We start from the raw sequence: 23,485 nt of genomic DNA on the forward strand, positions 1-23,485 counted from the left end.
AAAACACAAGGGTAATAAATACTATACTTTATTTAAATATTTTACAGCTTTGAAAACATGTTTAACAGAAACTGGTCTCTGCATTGTTGAACTGTACATACAAAATATAGATACATGCAGCTCTCATTGTAACAAACTTTTCTTTTTGAACTGGCCAACAGAACAGGGGTACTGGCAGGTCAGGTCACTAGGTCAGTGGGGAGCAGGATATGGACATCATGGAGAAGCTAGCTTTGATATAGTGCCATCTGACAGGGAGAATTGCTTGTATTTTAAGGCTGGTGAGGTTCTTGGCAACCTCTACAGTGCCATAATCTTTGCAAAAACATTTGGCCCATCCAGTGCAGGTGCCTTTCAACTCCCAGCGCAGTAAGAAAATGTATGCAGGGTATTAAGTTCTTAAGGTTTTTTTATGTCATAAAACACCTAATAGCCCTACATCAGTCAGTACCGGCATAGATATTATTTTCCTAGTTAGGGGAGAGCCCTTGAAGCAGGACAGTAGCCTGCAGTGAGGGAGCACCATAACATCAACAAAAAGAAAACCAAGGGGTACTACAGATGATACACAGGACATTGTTAAAGGCCCAGTACAGTCAACATTGTGTTTTTCCTGTGTATTATATAATATCACAGCTGATGAAACTAACACTGTAAAAGTATGACATTTGTTTTTGTCATTTCCTGATAGGTGCTGGTTGAAAATACAATCTGCACAGGACCTTCTAATCAGCAGGTTTGCATGTGCAGGAGTTTGGGCTTTCCATGGTAAAATCACCATGTGGTAAATTGGTTAATAGACCAATAACAAAGAGTTCCAAACCTCTCTGCCAATGACAGCTAGTTTTCTAAAATGCAAATTTTTGCCAATTTTTATGGAACTCTATTACAGTAAGGTACTTAATTGTTACCAAGTAATTTGATATTGATATAAAACAGCTGCATTGGGCCTTTAAGGATTTTAAGATCATTTGTCATGCTTTTTCAACCTTTTAAAAATAAATAGCTTGACCATTCAAATTTGAATGTGTCCCATGGTGAAAGGCATTGAACACATTGAAAGGGAACGAGAGGTCTCCCATCTGATGGCGCAGATTAAGAATTAAGACAGCAGGGCAAGTGTGAATCATATGGCTACTTGTCCGTCTCCATAGCTGACACACAGTGTGGGGTTTAGGGAACAATATGTTTGACAATTTTGCCAGTATCAATAACATCTGATACAAGGCACATCAGCTCCATAAATCAACATGTACATAGTACATGTTAAAGGAAACCTCACCCAAAAACTATATTTTGGTATTTGTTTCATTAGTCAATTGTTTAAATAGTCCAACATTTTCAAAATACAGAAATTGTCCTGGTATGATGCATTTTGCATCATATGAATCTGCGTTTTGCATCATGTGGTGCAAAATGCATCATACGGTGATGATTTCTGTATTTTGAAAGTTACATATCTTGAAAACTTGATTGCTGACAAGCAAAACATTTGGGGACTATTTAAACAATTGACTAATGAAATATTGTTTTTGGGTTGAATCTTCCTTTAAAAATGAAAATGTTACTCTTAAAATGTTGCTGCACGTGAGTTATGTTGTAAATGCAAAGTGCACGTTTGACTGCAGCAAAAAAAAGAAATTAAATAAAGTTAACATCAGCTGTGAAAGAAAATGAAAACCAGTTATATTAAATAACATAAGTGACCTGATTAATAAGACTTAATCAAATGTGCCATTGGAGCTTTACAGCAGGGACAACTGAGAAATTCTGATTGTGAACAATTATTCCTGAAGCTAAACTAAAACTGATCAGTCCAGATTCCCACCCCATCAAACCAAAGTTTAAAAAAAATATATATGCTTGGTCACTTGACCGACATCCACTGTGAGCTTTCAGATATGCTTTCTTTAACCTTGTGCGTAAATGGTTGTTACTATTGCATCCCAGTGGATATTGAATAAAGCGGTGTAGCCTACATAAAACCCATCCATTCCGCATGTATACAATATGAATATCTGTCATGTGACAGACTAGAGGTTACTCTATCACACATAACCTTCCACATCACTTTCAGTCACACTCTTTGCATCGCAGCATGGGTGAGGACAGGTTTGACAGAAACATTATTTTAACATTTCACGTCCTTAGAAATTATTAATTTGGTCTGTGTTTGACCCAAATTGTACTGATATGGAAAAGTATATGGCAACTGCACCTTTAGATCAGTCAAACAACTTAAAATACCACACAGTCCCTTTCCCAAAGATCTACCAAAACATTCTAACATCCTTTAATATCACAATGATGCATGCCCTTATGCCCGCATACATTTTTTTGCCCTTCAACGTCTTTTAATTGTTTGTTTTTGTGTGTAATGTGAGTTCCTGAAAAAGTGACGTTTTCGTGGCCCTATAGTTTTGACTTGATGGTATGATGCTACTTCCCGTCTTGAATCAGCTCAGTTCCTGTGATTAACACTCATTGGCATGATCCACAGATTTTCAATTCTGACTCTCAATCACTTTTGACTGGCTTTTTTTTTTTTTTTTTTTTTTTAAATCTCTCCATCCTGAGTTTGCTCCAAGCCCAAACCTGAAAACAGACTTATCCCTCTCATGTGAGAGCCAGAGTCTCATCTCCAACATGCTGATGTCCTTCATCCCACTGAACAGGGATTAGGTCAATGACAACTGGAACATTTCCCAGCTAGATACTTTGCAGCAGGTAGCCTAACCAGAGACGTGTTAGAATTTAACCCTCTGCTTTATTTATCCATGTCTTCAGACTATTAAAGATTATCACTCAGTTCTGATGGTGGTGACGTCAGTGCATGTATTGTCAGTGTTCCATCTGAGAAATAGGCCTGATTGAGTCCTGGAGGAATGATTATCTCAGGGGGGCCAAAGGTGGGCTCAGTCAGCCACCAACATTAGTCCCTAATTTAATTTTAATCCCCGCCAGCAGGAATCAAAGCAGTCTGACATCGTCAAGAGACAGATGGCAAGAGGAAACTCTCCTAATTCCCCTCCTAGCCTCAATACAGTTTCTAGTCTGTGTACTCTGCCACTATTGACAGCAACACGGTGATGTCATCTGGCTTTCCTCCTGTGGGGAAGAGAAAGAGATGCAGTTAGGAGGATGAATGAATGGACCGATTTTGGGAACCATCTCTCATTTTCATCATCCATAAAGGAAGCAGCCTGAGAGCAATGGAAGGAACACTATAATAAAACAAAGTGATCCGTCACTTCGTATTCCTCACTGGGTGTCATTCTTCCTGATTTATAGAGAAGCCCTCTTAGCCTGGATACCATTCACAAGGGAAGCAGGGCAGGAATGGAGCAAATGGACTATGAAATGAGGTCTACCTTGGCTTCGTCCCCAATTTCCTCTCACATGAAGAAGTGATAAAAGTGATGATCATTACCTCTTACATTCAGTCCATTGTCACAAGCAAACTGCGCAAAAGGCGACATGTAGTTGGGGTCATATGCCAGAACATGGGCCTGCTCTGCAATGCTCCTGGCTGTCTGCTGGATACTCTCATAGTTGGTGTTCTGCAAAAACAAAAAATGGAGGAGTGTCTTAGTATTTTTTGAATGTCTTGCTCCTCCACTTCAATACTCTACTGAATTAAACAGTAAACCTGTTTGTTGCACACAAGTACGGCAAGGGTTTATGCGAGGGTGTACCTTGAGTTTTTTCAGCTCCTGTAGGATCATGTAGTCGGGCATGTTGTCGAAGAGGCCGTCTGTGGCTGTGAGAATGATGTCCCCCAACTGGACATCAAAGGTGGAGCTGTCTGCAGCGTCAGGACTGAGGGGACACAGAGAGCTTAACACAATGTAGGGGAGAAATAATAGTCTTCCGGAGCATTAGTTAAATATCCTGATGATATAGTGCCTATGATAGTCATTATTCTTAATACACAAATTAATCTAAAGGATTTCACCTCAAATATAGTAGAAATGTGTATACGATATTCGAATTATCGTATAGTGTCAACCCACTAACAGAGGGGGTACTAAACATTCAAGGGTAAAGGAGAAGGCGGAAACTGTTTAAAAGAGCCACCTAAAGGTGGGAGGAGCATAGTGCCTTTGTTTGTCAAGAGGTATAAAAACAGTATGTATGTGTTTTTGGCGCCAGAGCTCTCCATGAATAAACATACAAAAAATCCTTCTTCGTGGTTATGGACCTTGAATCATTGATGATTAAAACCAGAGCCTTACAACCTCTGGTAATGATTCAAGCTTAGGTTGAATTAGAGATAGAAATTCACATGACGAGGGAGCGTTAAAAAAGTGCTTAACCAAATTGCAAACGTTAGCCAATTGCCCCCCTTCACATACCCCCCTCCAGGAAGGAAATGTGTCCTGTCTGAGCCCAGTTTAATCTGTGCCTCTAGCCCTTCCTTAGCCTAGATCACTGAAACACTGCTGCTCGGTCTCCTGTCTGACTATGAGACTCAGGCACACACCTCAGGTTAGACATGGCTATAGATCACTGTGTCAAACACTGGAATAAAGTATACAAAAATATAAAAAAAGATTCATGCAATGCAGTTATACATTTGAACTATTATTTCAGCTGTGAAATGCTGCTGCTAACAAATACCAAATTGCATAGGTATGGTGGAAAATAATCTAGGGAATAGTCACAAGGAAAGCACACCTTGGCCGTCATGGGAAGTTCTAAGGAACTTCTGTTATGTTGATGTGCGATCAGAGCCAAGTTCAGTGTTGAGTGTCAAGTTCAGTTCTTGGAAGGCGGCATTAATTCTCCCTCTGCCCCAGACTCCCCGACAGTCATGGCTGTTATATAAACCATCTGTAACCCAGCCGCCATTCCATCTACAGTCCTACATTACATCAAGGCTTAAGTACTACGTTTCAAAATAATCACTATTAAGGAATCACGGATCAGGTCTTTCCACCAACTACAGCGGAATCACAACGCTTATGACCCTGAATATGATACTATCAATGGAAAAACATACTGCAGCCTCTAGCTCATGGAAAGATGAGAATTTCCAGCCTATATGCGACAAGGCCAGGTCAAATAGGTCACAAATATGGACTGACTATGGCCCAGTTTCCCGATAGCGATGGAACTTAGGCTTACGAGTGTGTTAACGATGCATCTTTCCTACAACGGCCGAAGATGTAACATGAGTTTCTCAAAACACCACGCAGAGAGAACGGTCACTAAGTGCGTCGTTGGAGCATGTGTCAATACTGATTGAATCGAGAGAAAGGCAGCGCTGCTCAGGTTAGCTTTCTCCATTAAAATCTTACCTTAACATTAGAATTAATCCACAATACTGACAATGGATCAGCTCATAGTGAGATATTATCACCTATGGCTGCAAATATTGAGACGGCTTATCCTAATGCTTACCCTATAATAATGCACTAAATCAAGATTTGGCACATCATGAAATATAGAGGGGAAAATTACAGACCGTAAGCCAAATATAAAAATAAAACTCAATTTAATGAACATGAAATGTATTTCATATATATAGGCCTATAGCCTATACTGTAAGTAGGCTATTTATCTTTTAATGCAGTCATCTCGGTTTTCAATTTTAAGCATCTTTCTATCTTTCTAGACAGATAAACATCTTGATTCTATGTTTAGCAGAGATCTTCTGTGTTTAAAGTGACGCGGTATGGGAAAAACGCATCTAACGACACACTTAACTTTAAGCATCAGTTGTCAGAGCACCTTACCGATCACTGCACATGTACACAGCCCATCTGAAATTAGCCCACCCAACTATCTCATCCCCATATTGTTATTTATTTTGCTAATTTGCACTCCAGTATCTCTATTTGCACATCATCTCTTGCACATCTATCATTCCAGTGTTCATACTAATTGTAATTATTTTGCACTATGGCCTATTTATTGCCTTACCTCCATAACTTGCTACATTTGAACACACTGTATATATATTTTCTGTTGTATTTTTGACTTTGTTTTGTTTACCCCATATGTAACTCTGTGTTGTTGTTTTTAATCGCACTGCTTTGCTTTATCTTGGCCAGGTCGCAGTTGTAAATGAGAACTTGTTCTCAACTGGCTTACCTGGTTAAATAAAGGTGAAATAATAAATAAAATATATAAAAATAAAATAAAAAAAGCTGTTCTATGAGTGGTCTGAGGCAGTCCGTAAATAGCAAGCGTGTTTTCAAGTGCAACTTTGGTAACGATGGTTTTGGGAAACAGCTCGGAGATTTAACGATGCTCCTACGAAGGTTCTAACGATGAATTTAGCCTTAAGATGCTTTTGGGAAACCGGGCCTATATCTGTTTATTCTGTATAGAGATAAACCATGGAGACTGAGCAAAACCAAGCCGTATTATAATAGGTATGATGAGGTTACAGTTGTGAATAGGCCTATTCTACGAGTACTGTGCTGTGTATCAGCTACATTTACAACATGTTCAGTTCCAGCTCACACCAGTTTAGAGAAACCCACATGAGCAGCTCTAAATAATCTCCCTGTTCTAGATTACAGGGTTGAGAAGGCCTGTGGGTCAGCAGACCACGGATTGGCTGCTGTGAGGAGGGCCCTTAGGCCACCCTTCTGTGTGTGTGATGAGACTTTGACCTGGCTTAGACGGTGGCGGGGACCCAACACCGGCCCCACTGGAGTCTGCAACATGCCTACACAAGGAGAGACAGCAGCACATGGCCCCAACCACCCCTGGCATGCACACTGACTGTGGCAGTACTGACACTCACTAACACTGCAGCAACACTGTACTGAACAGACCAGGGAGCAGCACAAGGGCAGAACCAATGCAGAGACTAGGCTCTGTGCTTCAAAACCAAACAAATAACTACACAGCTTCTTTAAAATACAAAATATGGCTTCAGCAGGACCACGAAACTGACCTGTCACTGAGGACGGCCCCCTCCGCTTCAGGTGGGGCGATGGAGAGCTGGAAGGGGGTGTTGAAGTAGTGCTGCTGTTCGTCAGAGCGGTGCACCACCTCTCCTTCCCGCACCACCAGGAAGCCCGAGTCTCCCAAGTTAGCAGTGTGCAGCCGATGGCTCTGCCGGTCCAGCACCACGATACAGGCCGTGCTGCTGCCTGGAAGGAGACAACACAAGACGATAAATATATGGGTGGCACGCTCTACATTCTGATTATATCAGTAACTAACTAATCAATTGAATAATTTATAAATTGGTTAGGATGATTTATGAGTAGTGTTTTTGTTTGGTTGCATTATATCATGATCATACTGTAGCTAAATTTCAACAAGCATTTTGCTACGGCTGGCCATGCTTTCCACCTGGCTACCACTACCCCGGTCACCAGCTCTGCACCCTCCGCTGCAACTTGCCCATGCCCCCCCCCCCTTCCCTTCTCCTTCACACAAATTCAGACAACTGATGTTCTGAAAGAGCTGCAAAATCTGGACCCCTACAAATCATCTGGGCTAGACAATCAGGACCCTTTCTTTCTAAAATTAGCCTCCGAAATTGTCGCAACCCCTATTACTAGCCTGTTCAACCTCTCTTTCATGACGTCTGAGATCCCCAAAGATTGGAAAGCTGCCGCGGTCATCCCCCTCTTCAAAGGGGGTGACACTCTAGATCCAAACTGTTACAGACCTATATCCATCCTGCCCTGCCTTTCGAAAGTTTTTGAAAGCCAAGTTTACAAACAGATCACCGACCATTTTGAATCCCACCGTACCTTCTCTGCTATGCAATCCGGTTTCCGAGCTGGTCATGAGTGCACCTCAGCCACGCTCAAGGTCCTAAACGATATTATAACCGTGATCGATAAGACTGTACTGTGCAGCCGTCTTCGTCGACCTGGCCAAGGCTTTCGACTCTGTCAACCACCGCATTCTTATTGGCAGACAAAATAGCCTTGGTTTCTCAAATGACTGCCTCGCCTGGTTCACCAACTACTTCTCAGATAGAATTCAATGTGTAAAATCGGAGGGCCTGTTGTCTGGACCTATGGCAGTCTCTGGGGGTGCCACAGGGTTCAATTCTTGGGCCAACTCTTTTCTCTGTGTATATCAATGATGTCGCTCTTGCTGCTGGTGATTCTCAGATCCACTTCTACGCAGACGACACCATTTTGTATTTTTTATTTTATTTAACCTTTATTTAACCAGGAAGGGCTCATTGAGATTAAAATCTCTTTTTCAAGAGCGTCCTGGCCAAGATAGGCAGCACCAAGTCATTACAAAAAATTACAGACAGACAACATGAAAAACTACAAGTAATCTAGTAAAAACCATTCATGAATTCACAAGAGTATAACAATAGCAAAAATAGCAAATTAAAAACATTGACAGGTCAGGGAATCAGCCTCAAAATCCTTCATCAGAGATTTAAAAACACCAATCGGGACAAGTTCTTCCAGTTTAAAATTATTTTGTAAGGTGTTCCAAGACGATGGCGCAGAGTACATAAAAGACCTTTTACCAAATTCAGTTCGGACATTTGGAACAGTTAGCAGGATAAAGTCCAGTGAACGAAGAGAGTACCCACCACATTTCTGAACAATAAAAATGCCCAAATAAAAAGGTAGTAAACCCAAAATGGCTTTGTAAATAAAAGTATACCAGTGACTGAGCCTACGAGTGACTAGAGAAGGCCAGCCAACCCTGGTATACAAAGTACAGTGGTGCGTAAGGGTTTTGCAGTTTAAAATAAATCTCAAAGTACCATGATAAAGAGTGTCAATTGATCTCAAACACTGAGCGGAAGCATTCATATATAAAATATCCCCATAGTCTAGTAAAGGCATAAATGTAGCTGATACTAGCCTCCTTCTGGCTTCAAAAGAAAAACAGGCCTTATTCCTAAAATAAAATCCCAATTTCAGCTTCAATTTTTTTGTAAGTTGTTGAATATGCAATTTAAAAGAGAGGCCGTCATCAATTAGAATTCCAAGATATTTATATGAGGTTACAACCTCAATCTCCTTGCCCTGACAGGTAGTAACAGGTGAAAGGTTCAGAGGTCTATTTCTTGCATTAGAAAACACCATTAGTTTAGTTTTGTCAGTATTGAGGATAAGCTTCAATTGACACAAGGTATGTTGAACAGTATAAAAAGCAGTTTGCAAGTTCTGGAAAGCTTTTGTAAGAGATGAGGCACAACAGTAAATAACAGTATCATCAGCATAAAAATGAAGTTGTGCATTTTGGACATTTTTGTCTAAATCATTAATATAAATAGTGAATAAGAGAGGACCAAGTACAGAGCCCTGGGGCACACCATTCAGGACAGACAATTTAACAGACATAAGCCCATCAAATTGAGTGCACTGAGTTCTATCAGACAGATAGTTAGCAAACCATGCAACTGCATGCTCCGAAAGACCTACACTCAACAATCTCTGCCTTAGTATAGCATGATCAACTGTATCAAAAGCCTTAGAGAGATCAATAAAAAGTGAGACACAGTGCTGTTTTTTGTCAAGGGCTTCAGTGATATCATTTAAAATCCTTCATGGCTGCTGTAATTGTGCTATGCTTCTTCCTGAAGCCCGATTGATACATTGATAAAATAGAGTTAGTAAATAAAAACTCTTTTAGCTGTTCACTTACAAGGGTTTCAAGTATTTTCACCAGGGGTGACAGCTTTGAGATTGGCCTATAATTATTTAAAAGAGTTGGATCTCCCCCTTTTAAAAGTGGTAGGACAAATGCTGACTTCCAGATCTTTGGAATTTCATTACATTCCAGGGTTAGATTGAACAGATATGTAAGTGGTTCAGCTATGAAATCAGCTGCCAGATTTAAAAAGCAGGGATCCAAAGATCAGGACCTGCAGGCTTTCTTTGATCTAAGGATTTCAGGGCTTTATGTACCACCTGCACTGAGAATGGCAGAAAACTAAAAGTTTGACCAGCTCTCACTGGTTCATCCACACAGGGTTGTACAGAGACAGAGGACACTGGTTCATCCACACAGGGTTGTACAGAGACAGAGGACACTGAATCAAACAGCCTACCAGATGATACAAAGTGCTCATTGAAACAATTCAGCATTTCAGTTTTGTCATATATAGCAACAGAGTCCTTCAAAACACATGACGGTAATTCATTAACATTACTGTTACCAGACATAGACTTAATAGCATTCCAAAACTTTCTAGGGTCATTCAGGTTATCAGTGGTAACAGACATAAAATATTCAGACTTGGCCTTCCTGAGAAGAAAAGAACACTTGTTTCTTAACTGCCTAAAAATAAGCCAATCAGCATCAGAACAAGATTTCCTTGCTTTAGCCCAGGCTAGATTACGGTCGTGAATAATACAAGACAGCTTAGAAGAAAACCATGGATTATCCCGCCCTTTAACCCTGAACCTGCGGAATGGTGCATGTTTGTTTACTATTTGGAAAAAACCATCATGAAAGAATATCCAGGCAGTTTCCACATCAGGGATAAGCTCAATCTTGCTCCAGTCAAAATAAAACAAATCATGAAAGAAAGCCTGCTCATTAAAACACTTCAAATTTCTCTTACCGAATAAACGTGGATTTGTCTTTGGAACCTTAGTATTTCTAACAGCAACAACAGCACAATGGTCACTTAAATCATTACAAAAAACACCAACCGCAGAATATTTATGTGGAACATTTGTCAATATCAAATCAATCAGGGTAGATTTATCAGGGCATTTAAGATTTGGGCGAGTGGGTGAATTAATCAACTGGGTAAGATTCATAGAATTACAAAACATTTTTAAATCATCAGACACCGGCTTTAACCAACACCAGTTGAGATCACCAATCAAGATCATTTCACTGTAAAGAAGTTTAGACATAAGGTGCGTCAAAGAAGAAAATGCATCACCAAGAGCAGAGGGGGTCTATAACAGCCAATCACAGTTATAGAGAGGCCCTTTGAAACCTCAATATTCAAAGCAAGAAATTCCAACTGTTTACAAATAGTTTCAGACTTTGCCACACTTACATGGAATTTAGATTTTACATATATAGCCACACCCCCACCTTTCTTAACCCGATCTGCACGATAAACATTGTAACCACTTATACAAATATCCTTATCAAAAATAGACTTGCTGAGCCAGGTTTCCGAAAACACAATTACATCAGCATCAGTTGATTTAGCCCAAATCCTAACACCATCAATTTTTGACAACAGGCTGCGTACATTTAAATGAAAAATACCAAAACCAGATCTTGATTTAAAATCAGAGGGGGTTTGGAGACATTGCATATCAGGGCCAGGGTTAGGTTGCACGTTACCTGATATCAACAACAGAAGAATAACTAGGCACCTCTGTTTAATAACCTTGCACGGCTTCTCTTTTTTAAGAGACCTACTGCAAGCGAATTCTACAAGTGAGTTTCCTGACAATACAAAACAGTCATTTAAAACCATTAGACTTTGGTAGTGACACAAATTCGTACTGTTCACATCATGCCACAAATGCATCGGCACTTGGACGAGTGGACCGAGTGAAAAAGAGCGTGTTCCTGCAGACAAAATGTCTAATGGACGCGAGAGTACATTGTCAGATGTACTCACCCTGCGACAATGTTCGTTTTCTCCAGAGTTCAATAAAGTCAGTGCACAAAGCAATACCACGTAAATTGTCATTTTCTCTGACCAAAAAACAAGAGGCCAACGAAGGTAAGTGGAGAGAGGGACAGCGTGTATGTGAGTCAATGTGAGTGTTTGCGCGTGTGAGTAGATTGGGTGTTGAGGGCGATAGAGAGAACGGGTTGAGCTGCCACTGACAGCCAGGCGAAGAGCAAGGAGCAGCTCGGACAAGACACTCCGCGGACTAACGAGGAACTCAGGCCAGCCAGAGATAGGGTTACTTTGGTAAACTTCAAGTAATGAAGTTCCGAGTTGAGGAGGACCCGTGATCTTTACACCAGCAAAAATAAAATAGTTTGCACTACGCAACAACGAAGTTACGCAACCATAAATAAATAGATTATTAGTAGGTTAAAATGTACTAGTCACAAACAAACGACTTGACAAACGACTTGACATGCTGCCATCTTGGAATGATGTGTACATCTGGCTTTCATTGGACACTGTTAACAAACCTCCAAATGAGCTTCAATGCCATACAACACTCCTTCCGTAGCCTCCAACTGCTCTTAAACACAAGTAAAACTAAATGCATGCTCTTCAATCGAATGCTGCTGGCACCCGCCCACCCGACTAGAATCACTACTCTCGACGGGTCTGACCTAGAGTATGTGGACAACTACAAATACCTAGGTGTCTGGTTAGACTGTAAACTCTCCTTCCAGACTCACATTAAGCATCTCCAATCCAAAGTTAGATCTAGAATTGGCTTCCTATTTCGCAACAAAGCCTCCTTCACTCATGCTGCCAAACATGCCCTCGTAAAACTGACTATCCTACCGATCCTTGACTTTGGCGATGTCATTTACAAAATAGCCTCCAACACTCTACTCAGCAAATTGGATGTAGTCCATCACAGTGCCATCCGTTTTGTCACCAAAGCACCATATACTACCCACCACTGTGACCTGTACGCTCTTGTTGGCTGGTCCTCACTACATATTCGTTGCCAAACCCACTGGCTCTATGCCATCTATAAATCACTGCTAGGCAAATTCCCGGCTTATCTTAGCTCATTGGTCACCATAGCAACACCCACCCGTAGTATGCGCTCCAGCAGGTATATCTCACTGGTCATCCCCAAAGCCAACACCTCCTTTGGCCGCCATTCCTTCCAGTTCTCTGCTGCCAATGACTGGAACGAACTGCAAAAATCTCTGAAGCTGGAGACACTTATCTCCCTCATTAACTTTAAGCATCAGTTGTCAGAGCACCTTACCGATCACTGCACCTGTACACAGCCCATCTGAAATTAGCCCACCCAACTACCTCATCCCCATATTGTTATTTATTTTGCTCTTTTGCACCCCAGTATCTCTATTTGCACATCATCTCTTGCACATCTATCATTCCAGTGTTAATACTAATTGTAATTATTTTGCACTATGGCCTATTTATTGCCTTACCTCCATAACTTGCTACATTTGCACACACTGTATATATATTTTATATTTTCTGTTGTATTTTTGACTTTATGTTTTGTTTACCCCATATGTAACTCTGTGTTGTTTTTATCGCACTGCTGTGCTTTATCTTGGCCAGGTCGCAGTTGTAAATGAGAACTTGTTCTCAACTGGCTTACCTGGTTAAATAAAGGTGAAATTAAAAATTAAAAATAAACCTGTGGTTAGAAGAGGCAGGCATGTCAATGCATTTCAGGAAGAGAAACGTTTTGGAAGGATAAAATTGAAGGAAACATAAAAGTTAAACGAACCGGCGAAAACATGGCTCTGCGTGCAGCCACACCCTGCTGATGAGTCATCTGGACCACCAGAATGTTCTATGGGAGCTCCCTACAACCCCTCACGCTCTCTGACTCACCCTACTCGCACTCCCTTTCTTGTGTTTTTTCAATAGTAATACAATTACTGCTGGCCTCACGTCAGTACTCCTCAGCACTGGAAAAATACAATACTGGCTTGTTTTTCTCTTCTACATGTGAGATGGGATGGAAAAGTACAGACTGACGACATGGACTGCTCTTGACTCCTCACTCTCGGTTTGTTTTGTCCTGCACATTTCTGCATGCTCCATTCTAGCAAAGCAATGGATCAAGACGAGATTCTGGCGGGGATAGGCTTCTCCTAGTCTTTACACTTCCCAGGATAGAGGCATGCAGCAGGTCTCTGACTCATCAAGCAAATATCCTATCTAAATAGCAGCACCCCACATGCAATTTAGCCTAACCACCCAGACTGAAAACAGCCCATTCTAAGATTGCTTTAAGGCCGTATAAATACCTGTCAATTTGTGGAAAAATCACCCTGATTAACTCTTTAGTATTATCCCAGTTTACCTATTTGCTTATGGTCTTGCCTACATCTAGCGAACAGTTTTTTTAATTGCATGAGAAAAATATACTCAATTTTATTTGGAACGGCAAGCCAGATAAAATTAAACGGGCCTATTTATATAATGAATATGAATTTGGAGGACAGAAATGATTAAATATTAAAGCATTAGACCTAATCACTAAACGCTTCAGTCATATAAAAGTTATACTTAAATCCGAACTGGTTCTCTAGCAAATTAGTAAGATTGTCTCACCCAATGTTCAAGAATGGCCTTTTCCCTCACTTTCAGTTATTTGAAAAGGAAATAATCTCCCAAATATCACTATTTCTAAAACAAGTCATAGAAAGTTGGTTGCAATTTCAATGTAATCCTCCAGAAACGACAGAACAAATAATGCAACAAATATTGTGGTTAAACTCAAATATACTAATTGATAAAAAATCTTCGTAAATTATATTATCGGTAGGACTGGTGGAGTTATGCCGCACATGCAGCTAACAAAAACATATGGAAATGTCTGCTCTACCCAAAATTACAACCAAATAATTGCAGCATTACCGCAAAAATGGAAAAGGAAAGTGGAAGGGGGAAAAGGTAAGGAACTTGTCTGTCGGCCTTGCATTAAAGAATATAATTGGTTAAAGAAAATTGTGATAAATAAAAAAGTATACCAGTTTCATTTAAGGACCAAAGGATTGACAGCCGTCCCATATAGATTGCAAAATAGTTTAAGAGATTTTTGACGTACCGATCCCATGGCATAGTGTTTATGAATTGATACGCAAAACGACGCCGAATTCAAAACATAGAATTTTTCAATTTATATTATATAAAATTCTAGCTACCAATAGAATGTTATTTATATGGGGGATACAATCTTCCCAGCTCTGCAGATTTTGCTGCGAAGAGACAGAATCATTAGATCATTTGTTTTGGTACTGTCCATTTGTAGCTTGTTTTTGGACACAGGTCCAGGAATGGCTAAAGGATTGCAATATTTACCTGGCGCTAACACTGCAGATAGCACTACTGGGTGAACTGAAAAGTCATAGTCAATCAATCAATAATATAATAATACTTTTAGCAAAAATGTTTATTTTCAATTTACGATCTGTAGAAACAATGAGAATAGAAAGGTTCAGAACTTTTGTAAGACATCACAGTACAGTTGAAATATATATGGCAAATAGAAATCCAATATGGATGGTGTTAAGAGATACAGTGGGGAAAAAAAGTATTTAGTCAGCCACCAATTGTGCAAGTTCTCCCACTTAAAAAGATGAGAGAGGCCTGTAATTTTCATCATAGGTACACACGTCAACTATGACAGACAAAATGAGGAAAAAAAATCCAGAAAATCACATTGTAGGATTTTTAATGAATTTATTTGCAAATTATGGTGGAAAATAAGTATTTGGTCAATAACAAAAGTTTCTCAATACTGTGTTATATACCCTTTGTTGGCAATGACACAGGTCAAACGTTTTCTGTAAGTCTTCACAAGGTTTTCACACACTGTTGCTGGTATTTTGGCCCATTCCTCCATGCAGATCTCCTCTAGAGCAGTGATGTTTTGGGGCTGTCGCTGGGCAACACGGACTTTCAACTCCCTCCAAAGATTTTCTATGGGGTTGAGATCTGGAGACTGGCTAGGCCACTCCAGGACCTTGAAATGCTTCTTACGAAGCCACTCCTTCGTTGCCCGGGCGGTGTGTTTGGGATCATTGTCATGCTGAAAGACCCAGCCACGTTTCATCTTCAATGCCCTTGTTGATGGAAGGGGGTTTTCACTCAAAATCTCACGATACATGGCCCCATTCATTCTTTCCTTTACACGGATCAGTCGTCCTGGTCCCTTTGCAGAAAAACAGCCCCAAAGCATGATGTTTCCACCCCCATGCTTCACAGTAGGTATGGTGTTCCTTGGATGCAACTCAGCATTCTTTGTCCTCCAAACATGACGAGTTGAGTTTTTACCAAAAAGTTATATTTTGGTTTCATCTGACCATATGCCATTCTCCCAATCCCCTTCTGGATCATCCAAATGCACTCTAGCAAACTTCAGACGGGCCTGGACATGTACTGGCTTAAGCAGGGGGACACGTCTGGCACTGCAGGATTTGAGTCCCTGGCGGCGTAGTGTGTTAATGATGGTAGGCTTTGTTACTTTGGTCCCAGCTCTCTGCAGGTCATTCACTAGGTCCCCCCGTGTGGTTCTGGGACTTTTGCTCACCGTTCTTGTGATCATTTTTACCCCACGGGGTGAGATCTTGCGTGGAGCCCCAGATCGAGGGAGATTATCAGTGGTCTTGTATGTCTTCCATTTCCTAATAATTGCTCCCACAGTTGATTTCTTCAAACCAAGCTGCTTACCTATTGCAGATTCAGTCTTCCCAGCCTGGTGCAGGTCTACAATTTTGTTTCTGGTGTCCTTTGACAGCTCTTTGGTCTTGGCCATAGTGGAGTTTGGAGTGTGACTGTTTGAGGTTGTGGACAGGTGTCTTTTATACTGATAACAAGTTCAAACAGGTGCCATTAATACAGGTAACGAGTGGAGGACAGAGGAGCCTCTTAAAGAAGAAGTTACAGGTCTGTGAGAGCCAGAAATCTTGCTTGTTTGTAGGTGACCAAATACTTATTTTCCACCATAATTTGCAAATAAATTCATAAAAAATCCTACAATGTGATTTTCTGGATTTTTTTTTCTCAATTTGTCTGTCATAGTTGACGTGTACCTATGATGAAAATTACAGGCCTCTCATCTTTTTAAGTGGGAGAACTTGCACAATTGGTGGCTGACTAAATACTTTTTTCCCCCACTGTAGATGGGAGGTGTTGAATGGAGCTGAAGGATGGAACTAATAACAATAACAAGATAACTAATGTAAAGCATACTGTGTCCATAATAAGTATATAGGTTATAGGTTGAGAGCTTTTGTGAAAGAGCACAGTTAGAAAAATATGGCATATAGAAGCAAACCAGATGGACATCATGAAAATGTACACTTCAACTGTGAGACAGAATCTAAAACAAAAATCCAGAAAATCACATTCTATGATTTTTAATGAATTTATTTGCATTTTATTGTATGACATAAGTATTTGATACATCAGAAAAGCAGAACTTAATATTTGGTACAGAAACCTTTGTTTGCAATTACAGAGATCATACGTTTCCTGTAGGACCTGACCAGGTTTGCACACACTGCAGCAGGGATTTTGGCCCACTCCTCCATACAGACCTTCTCCAGATCCTTCAGGTTTCGGGGATGTCGCTGGGAAATACGGACTTTCAGCTCCCTCCAAAGGAGCCACTCCTTAGTTGCCCTGGCTGTGTGTTTCGGGTCGTTGTCATGCTGGAAGACCCAGCCATGACCTATCTTCAATGCTCTTACTGAGGGAAGGAGGTTGTTGGCCAAGATCTCGCAATACATGGCTCCATCCATCCTCCCCTCAATACGGTGCAGTCGTCCTGTCCCCTTTGCAGAAAAGCATCCCCAAAGAATGATGTTTCCACCTCCATGCTTTATGGTTGGGATGGTGTTCTTGGGGTTGTACTCATCCTTCTTCTTCCTCCAAACACGGCGAGTGGAGTTTAGACCAAAAAGCTCTATTTTTAGACCACATTACCTTCTCCCATTCCTCCTCTGGATCATCCAGATGGTCATTGGCAAACTTCAGACGGGCCTGGACATGCGCTGGCTTGAGCAGGGGGACCTTGCGTGCGCTGCAGGATTTTAATCCATGACGGCGTAGTGTGTTACTAATGGTTTTCTTTGAGACTGTGGTCCCAGCTCTCTTCAGGTCATTGACCAGTGATGCAGACAATTACATTGATGAAGTTACAATCTATCTGAAATATTAAAGCTGATCTACCCCCTAAAAAAAAGAAAAATGAAAGAAAAAAAAGAAAAAAAGATACAAATACTGTATTCTCTATTGTAAATGCCTATTCTAGTCAGTATGAGGCAGACCCTTGTGATTTATTTTTGCGCCAGCCTCCAGGTTCACAGAAGTGCTCCTCAAGGGCTGCCTTTACTCACCTAGCAGAGGCACTTTGTTCTGTAGGAGCTCGTAGTAGCTGGTAGTGAGGATGCCCACAGGGTTGCTTGGAACGAAGCGTCCCTCCTTTACCAGCCGCTCACACGTCTTCATCAGGGTCCCTGAAAACTGTGATGGGTCCACCCCGTAGTCTCTCCAACCACCCACTCCATCTGCCACACCTGAAGAAACCACAGTCAGGTATTGGTTCAATAGAGGATAACAGGATAGGAAGGATAGGCAAGAATCAAGATTGCATTATGGTTATTCTTAACACTCTATCAAGAACACAGTTGGAAGAGGTCATATTGGTCGGAAACAAGTACTAGATGTCTTCCCGCAGTTGTGACAGGAGAAACAATAGACACTTTCACTAAAACACCAAGTGTAGCGCAAGACAGTGCTTAGAATGAAACACAAGGGACACTTCAGCGAATAAGCATTTCTTTGACATGCTTCGACAAATTGTCAACTTGACAAATTTACTGAAATAATCTCCATTGATTATTTTTTTAATTTTTTATTTAACCTTTATTTAACCAGGTAAGCCAGTTGAGAACAAGTTCTCATTTACAACTGCGACCTGGCCAAGATAAAGCAAAGCAGTGTGTTGTTTTAAAGGTGAAATAAAAAAGTAAAAAATTATGGGGTAAACAAAACATAAAGTGAAAAATACAACAGAAAATATATATACAGTGTGTGCAAATGTAGCAAGTTATGGAGGTAAGGCAATAAATAGGCCATAGTGCAAAATAATTATAATTAGTATTAACACTGAAATGATAGATGTGCAAGAGATGACGTGCAAATAGAGATACTGGGGTGCAAATGAGCAAAATAAATAATATGGGGATGAGGTAGTTGGGTGGGCTAATTTCAGATGGGCTGTGTACAGGTGCAGTGATCGGTAAGGTGCTCTGACAACTGATGCTTATAGTTAGTGAGGGAGATAAGTGTCTCCAGCTTCACAGATTTTTGCAGTTCATTCCAGTCATTGGCAGCAGAGAACTGGAAGGAATGGCGGCCAAAGAAGGCGTTGGCTTTGGGGATGACCAGTGAGATATGCCTGCTGGAGCACATACTACGGGTGGGTGTTGCTATGGTGACCAATGAGCTAAGATAAGGCGGGGATTTGCCTAGCAGTGATTTATAGATGACCTGGAGCCAGTGGGTTTGGCGACGAATATGTAGTGAGGACCAGCCAACAAGAGCGTACAGGTCACAATGGTGGGTAGTATAATGGGGCTTTGGTGACAAAACGGATGGCACTGTGATAGACTACATCCAATTTTGCTGAGTAGAGTTGGAGGCTATTTTGTAAATGACATCACTGAAGTCAAGGATCAGTAGGATAGTCAGTTTTACGAGGGCATGTTAGGCAGCATGAGTGAAGGAGGCTTTGTTGCAAAATAGGAAGCAGATTCTAGATTTAACTTTGGATTGGAGATGCTTAATGTGAGTCTGGAAGGAGAGTTTACAGTCTAACCAGACACCTAGGTATTTGTAGTTGTCCACATACTCTAGGTCAGACCCGCCGAGAGTAGTGATTCTAGTCGGGTGGGCGGGTGCCAGCAGCGTTCGATTGAAGAGCATGCATTTAGTTTTACTAGCGTTTAAGAGCAGTTGGAGGCTACGGAAGGTGCATAAACAACTTTTACTGATAGCCATCTGAAACTGAACGTTTTATGAAGTTGTCTTTAGTTGTCAAGTCACATTACATTATCAACAAGCCCATACACTAGCCTGCAGTCACATAATCACACTGCATAGAACCCTGAAACATTTGGTTTCTATGGTTATTGAAATGTACCTCTGCCTATTATGGGAGCAGTTGGTCTTGCAGTCCAAGTTTTTCCTAGGAATGCAATTATTTCCAGCTGCTTCCCAGACACAAGAATCAGCTCTTGCTGTGACCATACAAGGACGGTCCTCTCTCACTCTCTCCCTGCCAACCTTTGGCTCACTGATGTGACAACAATCAGACATGGCCTGCCTCATGTAGCCTCAAGTAGACAGTACTTAACGTTAGCTATCTTAACTAGCTTCTCACCGGTTTGATCCAGTCAAGACCGGTACTACGTAATCATATTTGATGATAAATAACTTAGCTATGGCAGCTATTAATCTATCAAGTCAAAGGCGATATTCTGGCTTTGGTTAGGCTACCTCAATTTCTGAATCACCTTTTCTAAGTTGTTTTGATAGCTTTCAAATGCCATTCTTCTCTAAAGCCAGTGTTACCTGAAATCATAGCTTCAATGCAAAAGCATTGAACTTTCTAGCATTACAGTGCAATTATTCAATTAGCCACATGACCAACAACAAAGCAGCATTCAGTTTAGCTTACAGGATACTAACAAAATATACAATGCCCTTTAAACTGTGGGCTACAGAAATGTGACTATTTGCAGCAGAACTATTGGTTCGTCCATCAATGTGATTATGACAAATCTGAGACACCAACCATCAGTCATGGTGAGGATCAGGAGGTCCAAGTATTGTTGTCATACTTGTTGTATGAACTGGGCTATGGGTAGAATGTCTCTAGAATGCTTCTGATAGATGTGCTGTCATTTAGTGCTAAACCGGTTCCTTATTTTACAAGGCAGAGGATCATGTCTGTTCCACACTACATTTATCTCTGAACGTTTTGTAACATGGTGTCCTCCTGAGGTCCAGGACCAGTTAGGTACACCATATACAGTACCAATCAAAAGTTTGGACACACCAACTCATTCAAGGGTTTTTCTTTATTTTTACTATTTTCTACATTGTAGAATAATAGTGAATACATCAAAACTATGAAATAACACATATGGAATCATGTAGTAACCAAAAAAGTGTTAAACAAAAGAGTGTGCAAAGCTGTCATCAAGGCAAAGGGTGGCTACTTTGAAGAATCTAAAATATAAAAACATATTTTGATTTGTTTAACACTTTTTTGGTTACTACATGATTCCATGTGTCATTTCGTGGTTTTGATGTCTTCACTATTATTCTACAATGTAGAAAATAGTAAAAATAAAGAAAAACCCTTGAATGAGTAGGTGTGTCCAACCTTTTGACTGGTACTGTATGTTGTGGCATGGGGGGTAAAGTGTGAATGAAAAATTAAGTCTGTCTGGGACAGACTGGTGGTAGCCTAGTTATAGTGAAAAACAAGCAAGAAGTTCTCAATGTCCATCTTTTAATTGATTTCTTCATGTGTACATAATGGTTACAGTTTGGTTATGGCTGCCCCCCTATCATTACAACTCTCAAACTACTACAGGCAGCTCTGACCTCTAGGACAGGGTTTCCCAAACTCGGTCCTGGGGCCCCCCCTGGGTGCACGTTTTGGTTTTTGACTTAGCACTACACAGCAGATTCAAATAACCAACTCATCATCAAGATCTTTGGGAAACCTAATCTAGACACCTTCATGTCTTTGGGTCACAGCCAAAGGTCAGCAGAATTAGGTTGTACTAGTCGACTCGTTCATATAGGTCAGTAGTACTGGGTTGTCAATGATGGCAAATCAAATGTAGCGTACTTAATGTATTTTCTTGGCTTGAAACTAAGCCAATAGCATAGCTACCTAGTTAGCGTATTGTGCATCTAGTAATTGTACATCATTATCAAACAAAATACAGTCCATGCCGAGTGTCCCTGGTTTGTTATTGTTTGATAATACAACACTAACGTAATTAACGCAAACTAGCTACTGTAACTAGCAAATGTGCAGTCTGGCATGTTAGTTAGCCAGCTAGACAACCAGGCCGGTTATATCATCACATTATAGAATAGTTGCCAATGTCAGGCATTAGTTACTCACCCAAAACATCGGCAGATTTATGTTGGGCAATGAAGCAAGCGTCGTCGCCGTAGCACATCCCTTTCTTCAAGATACCCTTCCGAAAATCCTTCCCAAACCCGCAGCTTGCTGTTACCAGGCTGTAGTCGCGGCTATCTGTTTGAGAGAGTCCGCCAATGACTGCTCTGGCAACCAGTCTACCGTACGAAAGTACGGAGAACATCACCTACACACCAGCTCCCACTACACTATGAGTACCAAGCTAGAAACAACCTAGTTGTTAGCTAGCTAGATTAGCTCAAATGTCACAATCTTGACTCGCTAGCTTGACACTGTGCTGCTTCGTTTGCTAGCTAACATTCGCCACGCAGAAACAAATAAAGCCGCGCGCCAGCTGATGCGATAGCCCAGACGATACTTATTCTTATTTAGTTGAATACAGTAGTTATTGCCAATTCAGTAACAACTGCTCCGTAATTCGAAGGATATCACACGTCCAGATCCCCAGAGATGATCCGAGTTCGTTACAGCCATTGTGCCTGTAGAACAGCTTAACACATTTCTGAAACATGCTGGGGGAGCGAGCCACGGTGATCTGCTCTGTGGTCTTGTGACTGAGCTGACGTCACATCTCATTACGCAACTTGAATTTCCTACATTCTTCTAACCCTGAAAATCATCCATGACTTTTCTGGTTTTTAATAAATTGGATTTTTTTTTTTTTTTAAAGCATCCCCTTCTAATAATTCATTTCAGGTTTATGAAACTTAAATGTGTGGCAGAAAAGCATGATGGCTTCTACGCCTAAACGAGGGTTCTGATGGATTATTGGCACACCTTCTGGCACTAAAGGCAAATGTCTACTCCGAGGCGACCAGCCTTGAGAGCGGGGGACCCTCTGACCTTGTCATACGGTACTTCTTCTAATGCTGCCCTTGACACTGAAATGTGTTTTCTTCCACTCAGTTCAGTCAATTGGTTTTTGCATAGAGTAAAAACAACATGTATGCCAGTTTTGTAATATAATTTGTGACTCTGTGTATTATAGAATATAATTTTTATAGTACTGGACTGCATATCTTTAGTCCCAGTCAAAAGTTTGGACACCCCTACTCATTCAAGGGTTTTTCTTTATTTTTACTATTTTCTACATTGTAGAATAATAGTGAAGACATCAAAACTATGAAATAACACATGGAATTTTACATTTTTACATTTACGTCATTTAGCAGACGCTCTTATCCAGAGCGACTTACAAATTGGTGCATTCACCCTATAACCAATGGAATCATGTAGTAACCAAAAAAGTGTTATATCAAAATATATTTTATATTTGAGATTCTTTAAACCATCTCAATTGGGTTGAGATCGGGTGATTGTGGAGGCCAGGTCATCTGATGCAGCACTCCATTTTGGTCAAATAGCCCTTACACAGCCAGGTGGTGTGTTGGGTCATTGTCCTGTTGAAAAATGATAGTACCACTAACCTCAAACCAGATGGTATGGCGTATCGCTGCAGAATGCTGTGGTAGCCATACTGGTTAAGTGTGCCTTGAATTCTAAATAAATCACAGACAGTGTCACCAGCAAAGCACCCCCACACCTCCTCCTCCATGCTTCACAGTGTGAACCACACATGCGGAGATCATCAGTTCACCTACTCTGTGTCTCACAAAGACACGGCGGTTGGAACCAAACATCTCAAATTTGGACTCATCAGACCAAAGGACAGA

At 40.8% G+C, this 23,485-nt stretch overlaps 1 protein-coding gene across 1 annotated transcript; it reads right to left on the bottom strand.

Moving 5' to 3' along the window:
• Window positions 1-12: 12 nt before the first annotated feature.
• Window positions 13-22,350, bottom strand: pptc7a (protein phosphatase targeting COQ7 a). The gene is made up of 6 exons (XM_041863039.2): window positions 21,774-22,350; window positions 17,962-18,141; window positions 6,911-7,109; window positions 3,696-3,819; window positions 3,431-3,560; window positions 13-3,108 (listed from the first exon to the last, which is right to left on the bottom strand). Exons 1-6 carry the CDS (start codon window positions 21,973-21,975, stop codon window positions 3,050-3,052), a joined length of 894 nt encoding a protein of 297 aa, XP_041718973.1. The 5' UTR covers window positions 21,976-22,350; the 3' UTR covers window positions 13-3,049.
• Window positions 22,351-23,485: the final 1,135 nt, after the last annotated feature.

This window comes from Coregonus clupeaformis, chromosome 18 (assembly GCF_020615455.1).
Source record: "Coregonus clupeaformis isolate EN_2021a chromosome 18, ASM2061545v1, whole genome shotgun sequence".
Lineage (NCBI taxonomy): Eukaryota > Metazoa > Chordata > Actinopteri > Salmoniformes > Salmonidae > Coregonus > Coregonus clupeaformis.